Raw genomic sequence first — 11,348 nt, forward strand, 5'->3', positions numbered from 1 at the left:
GCAAAGTGGTTTAGTTTTCCATCTCTTGCTAATGTTTCGTTCTCCTGCAGGGCAGGTGAGCTGTTCAGGTTTTCTCTGTAAAAACGGAACCTGTATCTCTGAGAGCATGCTGTGTGACGGGACTGTGGACTGCAAGGATGGATCTGACGAGCTCCCAGATGTCTGCGGCAAGTACACTCCCACTAATTCACACTTGCAGCTCTGCCGTCGTGGATTGCCTGCTGAAAACTGTGTTAACGAACCCAGTAACACAAAACCAGCATTGAGAGAACTTTGTTATGAGAAATCCTGTGTTTTTGGTTAGCTAGCTGCCTGAGGCTCACTTACCTGATCAATGAATAATTCAAGGAATGCGAAATAAAAGCTGTGGCGATCAGTAATCAGTGGGTTGATTTGTTGTTTTAATTGTTGTGTTGCCAAAAATAAGCAGTCATGAGAGCAGGAGCCACCCTTCTTATACCACAGGGTGTGCTATAAATCCATGTGTGCAGGGTGTCTCTGAAATACCTTGCTCCTGTGCAGGCAGGGCACTGTGTAAAGCAGATGAGTTTGGCTGCACCAGCGGGCGCTGTGTCTTGGCTCAGTTCCGCTGTAACGGCATGGATGACTGCGGGGATGGGAGTGATGAGGTGGGCTGCCCTCTCTGCCCCCTGGGCTGGTTCCGCTGCCTGGACTCTGAAGCCTGCCATCCTGAGACCAGGCGCTGTGACGGGGTCCGTGATTGTCCAAACGGGGCTGATGAAGCAGCCGAGCTCTGCGGGACCCTGTCGACCCCCCCCAGAACCTGTCCCAGCTCTGATTTCCAATGCGGGACGGGGGAGTGCATCCCTCAATCCTGGAGGTGCGATCGCTTCTCCGACTGCAATGATGGGAGCGACGAAAAGGAGTGCGGTAAGGATAATATGAGGGGGTTAAATAGCTTCAACCTCTGTTTGTTTTGGCGGTGAGATCCTCCGGTCTGGCTGACCCATGTCGTGTTCCTCTCCACTCAGACCGCGATGAGTGTCAGGAGGGGAACGCCGGCTGCTCTCACCTCTGTGTGGACCTGCCCTGGGGCTTCGTGTGCGACTGTCCTGAAGGGATGAGGCTGGTGAGGGACACCCAGTGTGAGGGTGAGTCGGGAGATTTTCTAACCACCAGTGGAACTGAACACCCAAGAACGACTGGGCCCTTGCCGAGACTCTGAACGCTGTGAGGGTCCACGCACAGTGTAGCCTGAGTGGATTGGCATATGAGGGTTTGAATTTCCTAGATGGCATTTTTTAGATGGAAAAGTGTTTAATATATGTAGTATTCTACCCCAAAAGATTTAGCATTTTTTTTTTTTTTTTTTTTTTTGTTTTGTTTTTTTACAAAAAAAAGCATTAACTTATATAGGATCTGATAAGACTGGTTCACACTTCAGTGTGCTGTTGCAACGAGACCAGTGACTGGTGACTAATCGCCCTTTCATGGTCAGAAACTAAAGAGACCAGAAATCACCATCAGGGCTGGTTGCACGATGGAAGTCTGAACCAGCCTTCTGAGAGGAGCAAGTTAATAGAGGAAGCTGTCTAACATCATTGTGGCTCCAAAGCTGGATTTGAACTGGAGAGCAAAGCTGGAGCTGCAATTTTAGACATAGGCTTCCTAGCCACCTCTGTTATATAAATGTTGGAAGTGAGGGCTAAGGGACAGCCTGGCTTAGCAGTTATAGCTAGCTGCCTGAATTGTCCCCTCCTTTTGAAGCTGTGTGAGAAGTGTTCTGGATGACATTAATAGCCTGCCACTCTGAAGGGTAACCTCTCCTTTGCTCCCTGTGGTTGTTTGCACAGATATAGATGAGTGTTTGGAGCCGGACGTGTGCAGCCAGCTCTGCGTTAACCTGAACGGTACCCACAGGTGTGAGTGCCACCAGGGGTACCTCAAAAGCCCCAAAACGGGGGAGTGCATTGCCCGAGGTAGGTGCTGTGAACAGTAGGGTTATGACAGTTTGAAGATCATTTAGCCTCCTAATGCTGCAAACTGTTGTAAAGCATAGTTGTACTTCTAGACAACAGAAACTGAATGTCAACGAGATACATGCTTTCCAATAGTGTTTGTGTCCAGCAGACTGGGCGGCTGTGTGCTGGTGTTTGCAGGACTGTCCCTTTATCTGCAGGGCGGGAGGCCATGGTGGTGTTCAGCTGTGACAGTGGGATCAGGCTGCTTGATCCGAGCACTGGGAAGTACAGAGAGATCTCGGGGAGCCTGGCGGGGGCTGGGGCCATTGCTGCTGACATCCCGGGAAACGCATTGTACTGGGGCGCCCCAAAACTGGGCTCTATCTACAGGTAACTGCAAACTCTGTTCGGCAGCTTTTATTCACTTCAAAGGCACTTGGAATTGTTCAGCAGTATACAAGTAAGGGTTTTATCCATTCTAGCTTTTACTAGAATCTTCACAGCTGCATGTCTGAACTGAAGTGTGATTAGAGTAGCTTCCGTTGTTACCTTTTTCATGATGCATGTATACAATCGCTCTGTTTCATGATTGCATAGCAAATAGTGACTGGCTTTTGATTGGCAAAGACAGGCAGAAGACCCTCTTTTAAAATGCATTGCATTGCTGTGCTGTGCAATGCTCTGTGTCTCTTAATTCTTGGATTGTTCTTGTTCCTGCTTCTTTCAGGACCGCCCAGGAGGGGGCAGCGGTGACCACGCCTGTGCTGAATGGAGTGGGGTCACCGCAGGGGGTCGCTGTGGACTGGGTCCACAGGCTGCTCTACTGGACCGACAGCCTCGCCCGTTCCGTCAACGTGGCCTCGCTGGATGGAGACAGACGTAAGGTTCTGATTGGTGGGCTGTCTGAGCCGTGGGGCGTGGCCGTGCAGCCACTGTCTGGGTGAGCCACACAAATTTGTTCATTTAAACATAGATATGGAAGGACCACCAGCGAGCAGAGCTGCCATCGTCACTGTCTGCTTCCTTAAAAAATGCATGTATCCCCTTCGGTCACAAATTTGTAATTATATTTTTAGAAATTTTAAAAGAGTTTGCATGAGCTCTGTAGATAGGAAACTTAACATGGAGCACCCAGATTGAAGGGGATATAAAATAATAAAACATTTGGCATTTACTGCTAAGCAGAACACAATACACTCGTCCAGTAAGGTATAACTGCCCCTTTTGCTTTGGCAGTAAAATTGCTTTAGATTTACAAGCAAAAGGAAACCAATCCCCTTCGCAGGTTCTTGTTTTGGTCAGATGCTGGCACTCCTGCAAGGATCGAGAGGGCTGGCATGGACGGGCGAGGCAGGGTGACTCTGGTCTCCTCTGGCGTCAAGAGACCGGTCGCTATTGCACTGGGTATGTAGCCGTTCCTCGAATTTGTGGAGGCTTGGATTATTCTAAGGTGAACAGAATGATTGGCTATGGATGGTTTAAAAGGTTGATCTGCCTCCCCCAGACCCCACACAACCCTTCCTCTACTGGGTGGACTCCCAGCTGCATTGCATCTCCCGGGTGGGGCTGGACGGACAGCACCGCAAGATGATTCTGGAATCAAAGGACTACCTGGGGAGGCCCTTTGCACTGGCTGTCTTTGAGGTATGGAAGCAACATTGGGTCTGCTTGATCAGGGTCTCTGCTCCACAGCAAATTTTAAAAGCACATTGGTCAGTGCATCCACTGTGCCTGCATAAGTGAGTAAAGCTCTCTCTCCTCTCTCCTCTCTCCTCTCTCTCTATCTCTCTATCTCTCTCTCTGTGTCTCTTAGAGTCGCATGTTCTGGAGCGGTGATGATCAGCACTCTATCTACAGCGCTTCCAAGCTGAACGGTTCTGACCTGAGGGAGCTGGTCTCGAACGTGAGCCCCAGGGGTCTGGTTCTGATCCACCCTGTCCTGCAGCCAGAGGGTACGGCACTATGGGGGGTCTGTCCTGTTTTTTTAGGGGACGCAATGCAGCCTGAGAGCCGCTCCCTGCTGAAACGAAGGAGGTTGTGGTAATAGAACAAGGGAATCGTATGTGTGAAAATTTTTTTAAAAAAGAACTTTCTTTTTCCACTCCTCGCTGTTAAGTGACTATCCCGCTGCACTAGCACTGTCCAGAATTCATGACTGGCTGTTGGCAGTTTGCTGTGGCTCCTCACGCTACGTCTGTGTTCGCAGGTTGGAATGCGTGTGCGGGAGAGAGAGCTGTCTGTGAGTTCCTGTGTGTGCCTGCACCCCCTGCACACACGGGCGCCCCAGGATTCACCTGCCTCGAACCCGGGGCCCAGCATCTCACCCAGAACAGCAGCACATCTCTTCCACCTCCTCCTCCTCCTCCTTCTCCTTCTCTTTGCTGTGGTGAGCAAGCTTCTTTTTAATGCTGTTTCTGTGTGTAGTAAAGTGACACACTCTCTCCCCCCACTGCTTGACCTGCTAAATTAAATGTGTGATGCTGTTTTCCAGACGCCCCAGGTACCGATGGCACTTTCTTCAGCATCCTGGCCCTGATTGGTAAGCTCGCTCTTCTGTTTCAACCCTTACTGTACAGGAGCCCATAGACCCAGACCCTAAGCCAGTATCTGTCAGCCCTCGTTCAACCTGTTCTAGTTTCGGTAATACCAGAGCATTTGAAGTCTGATATTTCGATCTTTGTGGAAAAACCAATGGGCTGTAATGTGGTAGATTGGGTTTTTCACTCCGAATGCTGCACGCTGATAATCCTGGTTTTTATTCCAACCCTGTTCTAACTTGTTTAGTTGAACCAATTAAACCTCCATCTAGACCCTGCATTAGATCATGATCTAATGTTACCTGTTAAACCTGGAGTGGAATGGCTCTCCAGGAGCGGGATTGGCCAGCCCTGCATTGCCGTGCAGTGACCACAGGGAGGAGTTTGAATGTGATCTGCAGGCTCGGTTGTGGCTCACAAAATCACATGCTCATTTATACTGAGAACTTATGAAACTTCACAAACAGGTTTTTTGAATTTTTTTATTTCTGATCACCTAGGAAACACAGTTCCGAAATATGTAAAAAAGCAAACTCTTTGCCCTACTTCCGTTCGGTTTGCCCATTTCCCTAATGTATTCCCTGCTCACCCCTCCTCTCCCCCTGTGTCTGCAGTGGTCCTGTGCCTGCTGTTGATCGGCTGTTTGGTCTGGTGGTGGAGAGTGGAGTTCAGCTCCACCACATCCATCTCTCTGCATGAGTCCACATTCCTCAAGCAGTCCTGGGACCCCGTGGAGCCTCAGAGCTGGCATGAGACCTCAGAGCGAGAGGTGAGTCAGTCAGGCAGGGGACTGGGAGGTGGTGGTGATGCAGCAGAGAATCGTATATGTGTATTTCATTTATTATTACTATCGTCAGCATAACTTATTTTTTTTTGCTGGCCAAAATGTTTCTCTGGCAACACAAGGCAATTTTTTAACATTTTGATATTTTTTATTATGGAGACAAGATGCCTTATAACAATAAAATGATGTCGTAATGTGCTGTATTGTGCAGTCTAGCACTGGACTACACTAATTTTCCTACATTTCTAAAGATGTTTTTTACATACCCACCCATGCTGCAGAAAGGGAAAGCCAATTCCTCACCCATGCCGTAAAATACGAGATGCGCTGTGCACTGGTGAATGCTCTACAAACAGGTTTTGAGCATCTTTCTGATTTCTGCTTCTGTTTGACAGGACACCTTCTTGAGGCTGGAAGCAGACATTGATTGACATGTATCATTGCTGGAACATAGTGGTGATTGGGACTTTTCTACTGACAGACTCTGGATGTTTCTGGTTCTGGTTATCTGGACCCAAGGAGTTGCTGTACTGGGGGTGGGGGGGGTGGGGGGTTCTGTCCACTCGCTGCTGAAACTAAGGAGGTTGTGGCGATCGAGCAGGGAAATTTTTCGAGTGGCTACTGTTTGCGACTGCACTAAAAGCTGAAATTGACAAGGACTCTTGAAAAGATCTTAACACTCCTTCCTGTTAAATGAATGTCTACTGTAGCACCTGCATATCAGTCCTTGTATTCATTTAAATGGGATCTTAAGGTTGTTTATTTCACAACTTTAAATTGGCTTTTTTTTTTTTTTTTTAATCCTTTAGATGACTTTCTACATGGCTTTGTGAATCTCCCCCTGTTTTTGTTTTTGTGTGAAGCCTCTATTTAACTACACTGCACCAAGAAATTCTGACAGCTATTGAAATGTATAGAGGGGCTTTCATAGCAATGACTGATCAGGGGTGTGGTGGTGGGGGCATTCCTGCTGGATCACTGGCTGCCACTAGGTGGCACTGCAGTGTCACTGTGAAGGCAGCGCACTGAGTTCTAGCATCACTGAATATGCTGGCAAATGCTGTGCAGTTTCTGGTTTTCTCTCAGTGAAGTGAACGTAAAAGATTAATGTTTGAAGTCCATATTTCTTTGTGTGGGTTTAATGAGGTGTTTGACCTGTTAAAATAACCTGGCAAGGTTGATTTACTGTTACTTAAAAAAAAATATTTATTATTATTGTTTTCTTGAAATCGTATGAACTGGCACAGCGTTAGTTCGAATGAGGAAGAAGTACATTTAATTCTAATAATTCTCAGAAACTGACATTTACTTAATTCGTAATGAGTTTATTTAATTTGTAAAAAGTTTAAAAAAAAAACATTATTTTCCTAAAAAGAACTGAGCATTAAAAAGAATACTACCTTAATATTTTTTGTGCATCTGTGTGTTTGTGTGGATACAGTATATAGAACCCTTCTCAGTTCTGATCCCTTTAATACTTAGATATGTTTGGCCAATTTTTAGCACTCTTTCAGTTCTCTGTATCCCAGTTTTTGTATTTTTACAAAAACTACTAAAGCTGCTAAAAGGGGAACAGCACTATAAATAAAACTGATTCCCATTCCTACATGCACAGAATTATCCCTGTCTTCCCAAGTCGATGGCAGCCACTCCGAGATTCCCAGCAGTTCCAAAGCATGTGTAATAAGGTTGCTTCCAGCTCTCCGCACCTCCAGCAGCTGTCCTGTGTGTTCAAGTCGTCAGCTGTTAAGCCTAGACAGGGCCAGAAACGTGCCCAGGGTCAGACAGTAGTGAACTATCTTAAATGGCATTTACCTCTGTATATGTTCTAACAGATAGTAACATGGCTTTCAGTAAGGCATTCTGGATCTTACAGGAACCAGAACTTGAAACCTTCTTTAATCTCCATAAGAACACAGGCTGTTTAAAAAGCCAACGCCTCTGCTTTAAACTTCCTCTGCTTTAAACTTCCTCTGCTTCCTCCTGCTGGTTGTCGATTCTACCTTTCTCTTACCGATACAGTTTTGTATGCTTTACTCAATTTCACACTCTCATATCTACCTTATTTTCCAACTTCTGCATTTTCTCCCCTTTTGCTTATGTGACTAACAGCGCTTGGCTATAACTGACACACTCACCCCTACAGCAGATTCATAGCTGCTCCATGTAAAACCAGCACACACGTAAAGAGAATGGCCACAGCAAACCCTGTGGGGATACGAATGGGACCAAAATCTTTGAAGACCTCGAGAAAGACACTGTAGTTAAAATGTTTGCAAAGGAAATGCAAAAGAAACTTTTGCTAGTACTGCGTGTTATAACCCCCAGTCAAAACAACAAAGGAAGTGGAGGCAGTCAATGACGGATTACAACAGGGATCATAACAGACCCAGACACCGATTCGTTCAATTGCTGCTCAAAATATTCACAGCGAAACACAACCTCCCATAATATCCATGTAAAATTCCCTTTAGAAATTGAGTTTCCATTCAGAAGAGTGCACACTAATTGTTTAAGGTGAGCGGTGCAGAGCTCGGTAAGATGATAATAGGGTTAAGAAGTTAACAGCTGGTTCCTGGAACCAAATCCTTAAGTCATCTTGACAATAATCCTCACGGACTTTATTTATAACTGTACTTAAGAAAATGGCATTTGTGGGATTAACCTTGCAGAAGAGGAAGGGAGAACATCTCCCTGCTGCTCAGTACTGAAGCAGAACGGTTTCTCTCCTTGCAGCCAGAAGCTAAGCCAACAGCGAACCTGAGGGCAGGGTGAGATCGAGAAGGGGCTGAACTGCCTGGCAGGATGCTCTACATGTAAAACTGCAGCAGTGGAAAATTCAATCTCGTGGTCTCTTGTTTTTGTAAGAAGTGCATTAGAATTACATTCTTGTTGTTTTACCTTGGAGGCAAAAATAAATAAATAATTCCACGAAACGATAAAAGCTGGCAGCTCCCAGAAGGAACGCCATGAAGAAGCTTCAAAAGAGACGCTCCAGTCTGTTTGCTAACCTGAAGATCGGGGACGCTGGCAGCTTCTCGCAAAGCCTTGAGGAGGACGACAATGCTTTCCCCTTCGCCCTGGACAGCTCCGTGAAGCAGTGGGCCTCCATGAAGGAGCACCGCAAATGTGGCGGAGAAGAGAATGAGGAGGGTGTTGAAGAGGATTGCGAGGGGCACTGGTGCCGCACTTCCCCTCGAGCTAAGCAAAGCATAATAAACCTCAACATTGGAGGCAGGCATTTCAAAATCTCCAGCAGGATGGCAGCCCGTTATCCCTGCAGCCGCATCGGACGCCTGGCCCTGTGCAGGGACCCAGTGAAAAAGCTGGCGCTGTGTGATGACTACTCTGTGCTCACAAATGAGTACTTCTTCGACCGGGACCCCACCTTTTTTCACTACATCTTCCACTTCTACCGCTGCAGGGTGCTGTGGATCACGGAGGAGCTGTGTCCGATGAATTTCGAGGAGGAGATGGAGTACTGGGGTCTGCACATAAAGTATAGTCCCCGCTGCTGTCGGATCCTCTTCGAGGAGAAGAAAGACGAGATAACGGAGGATCTCAAGATCCAGCGAGAGCTGCTGGCCCAGATCGAGCCGGAGCACGACAAAAACTTTGAAGGCATGTTCCTGGGGAAGCTTCGGAAGAACATCTGGAACCTTGCAGAGAACCCTTACTCCTCCACCTGGGCCAAAGCGTTCGCCATTGTGGCCAGCTTCTTCGTGCTTGTCTCCATTGTGACCATGACCCTCAACACGGTGGATGAGATTTCCAGCGGGAAGGCCTACATCCACCAAGTGGAGACCATTTGCCTCATCTTCTTCACTGCAGAGTACCTCATGGGGCTGGTCTCCACCTGCAACATCAAGAAGTTCCTGCTCAGCCCCCTGAATTTTGTGGACCTGGTGGCCATCTTGCCCTTCTACGTCCAGATAGCCTTTGAGAAAATTGCTACCCAGATGGACATGAACTTTAATGAGGACCTGGAGACCATGGAGCAGGTGAGGAAGTCGACCAAGGTGCTGAAGATCATTCGGCTCATGAGGATCTTCCGCATCCTAAAACTGGCACGCCACTCCACAGGACTCCGAGCGTTCGGCTTTACTATCTGCCAGTGTTACCAGCAGGTGTGCTGCCTCTTCTTGTTCATTGGCATGGGGATCTTCTCCTTCTCCGCGCTCATGCACTCCGTGGAGCACGATGTCCCCGGCACCCCCTTCAGCAGCATGCCTGACGCGTGGTGGTGGGCTGCGGTGAGTACTCGCTCTATAAAGATCATCTTGAAGTCTAGCTTAAATGAAACTGAACGTGCTCCCTTGAGGGCCCCCCCTGCTATCAAGTTTGAACCCATCTCTCCCTTTCTGTGGCTCTTGCCTCTTTTAGGGGTGATCCCAACAAATGATGTGCAGAAATATTTTATGGAAAGAATGTCAAATCCCTCTTTAAATGAAAAGAGAAGAACAATGACAATAACTACCCTCCAGGTGGCAGTGTGTGAGAGTAATGTAAAAACTCATCAGACTCATGTGTGCAGAATAAGCCTTCAACAGAATCTGTACTAGGAGCATGCTTTGTACATGCAAATAATTCTGTGTTATGTCACTGATTTCTTTATGTAATAAGATAATGAACAAAAGCACCATGAAACTGTAGTAAAGGTCACCAATTAATTATCTTTTTTTTATGTAAAACCCAAATATGATTACAGGGTGTGGCCTATAAACCTCTACGCCTGTAAAGGTTTTTGAATTTGAATAAATATTTCTACTCAAATGATTGTCTGCACGGAATGGAAATATGGCTCACAGCTAGAGACACTGTCAGGAATAGCTCGGAAACCACAGTGGGATCCAATACAAAACTAACACAAACTGGACAGACAGCCACTGGCAGGTAGAGCTACTGTGGCGAACTGTTAATTGGATCAGCTTTCCATTTACTGCAGGAGGCAACTGCACTGTCATGTGCAGCTTAAACCACAAGGCCACGCTGCCTCCCAGTCCCTCAGCCTGAACCCTTAAGCCAGGCTGCCTCCCAATCCCTCAGGTTAAACCACTAAGCCACACCGATTCCCAATCTCTTAGCTTTAACCACTAGGTCACACTGCTTACCCCAGTACTGACATTTTTCCTGATTCTTTTCATCCGCAGGTCAGCATCTCCACAGTGGGGTACGGGGACACTGTCCCAGAGTCTGCCCTGGGCCGCATCGTGGCATTCGGCTGCATCTCCTTCGGGATCATCCTAAATGGCATGCCCATCTCCATCCTCTTCAACAAGTTCTCAGATTACTACGCCAGGCTGAAGGCGCAGGAGTGCGACGCCAACATGAAGCCGCGAGGCAAGATCCGGCTGCAGCAAAGGATGCTGAGGAGGCTGTCCGAGTGTCGCAGACCCCAGACTCTTGACTCTGACGACGAGTCCTCCAGCAGATCAGGGGGGCGCTCCTGAAGGACAGTGCCTGTATAAGCACAGAGGTGTCCTTTCTAGACTGGAGCCTCTGCTAGACTCGGCGAGTCCTATTAACTGTGCAGTTTCAAGATCTGGGTCTGTTTTTCACTGTAAATCAGACATAGTAGACAATGTCATATATGCTACCTTTTAAATTAAATTTTTTTATTGATGTTCTCCCCATCAGCTATGTGCACCACACATGAAAATGACCTGAATTTGTTCCTCTTTCCTTAATGTATTTTCACAGCTGAAAGAGACCGAGAGATCATCAATATCACTGATCTATGGGACACCTTGTTATTTGATATTGACAAACACAGACTACGGGGAAAAATATCCACAACATTAAAAAGCTCACAAGTTTTGAGGTTTATTACAAAGTAATAAGTGAACTTTAACTTGCACAACAAAATAAACGGTACTTTTTACAATGAGACCAGACTCTGTTGTACAGCCTTTTGTTTATTTCTAATCGGTATAACTGGTACAGTAATCCACTGCCTTGATATATTTTAGAACCCCAGATTAGAGGCCGAACACCTCAAAACTCAATGGTTCATAATTCTTAAGACTGAGTGGTTTCTCGGTAGGAGCTTGCCGAGTATTTCAGAAGTATTTGTCAGCAGGTTTTAAGTCAATCAAAAACGCACCT

General features: G+C 46.9%; 2 protein-coding genes across 2 annotated transcripts; both read left to right on the forward strand.

Annotated features, from left to right (window-relative positions):
* Positions 1-55: 55 nt before the first annotated feature.
* Positions 56-5,790, forward strand: LOC121301141 (very low-density lipoprotein receptor-like). The gene is made up of 13 exons (XM_041230270.1): positions 56-167; positions 523-891; positions 993-1,112; positions 1,815-1,940; positions 2,141-2,312; positions 2,650-2,862; positions 3,208-3,326; positions 3,427-3,566; positions 3,736-3,874; positions 4,129-4,308; positions 4,414-4,461; positions 5,074-5,228; positions 5,639-5,790. The coding sequence occupies exons 1-13, from the start codon at positions 107-109 to the stop codon at positions 5,672-5,674; spliced, it is 1,878 nt and encodes a 625-aa protein (XP_041086204.1). The 5' UTR covers positions 56-106; the 3' UTR covers positions 5,675-5,790.
* A 2,404-nt stretch (positions 5,791-8,194) lies between these two features.
* si:rp71-39b20.4 (potassium voltage-gated channel subfamily V member 2) lies at positions 8,195-11,115 on the forward strand. The gene is made up of 2 exons (XM_041230271.1): positions 8,195-9,496; positions 10,394-11,115. Exons 1-2 carry the CDS (start codon positions 8,213-8,215, stop codon positions 10,691-10,693), a joined length of 1,584 nt encoding a protein of 527 aa, XP_041086205.1. The 5' UTR covers positions 8,195-8,212; the 3' UTR covers positions 10,694-11,115.
* The last annotated feature ends 233 nt before the right edge of the window (positions 11,116-11,348 follow it).

This window comes from Polyodon spathula, chromosome 27 (genome assembly GCF_017654505.1).
Source record: "Polyodon spathula isolate WHYD16114869_AA chromosome 27, ASM1765450v1, whole genome shotgun sequence".
Lineage (NCBI taxonomy): Eukaryota > Metazoa > Chordata > Actinopteri > Acipenseriformes > Polyodontidae > Polyodon > Polyodon spathula.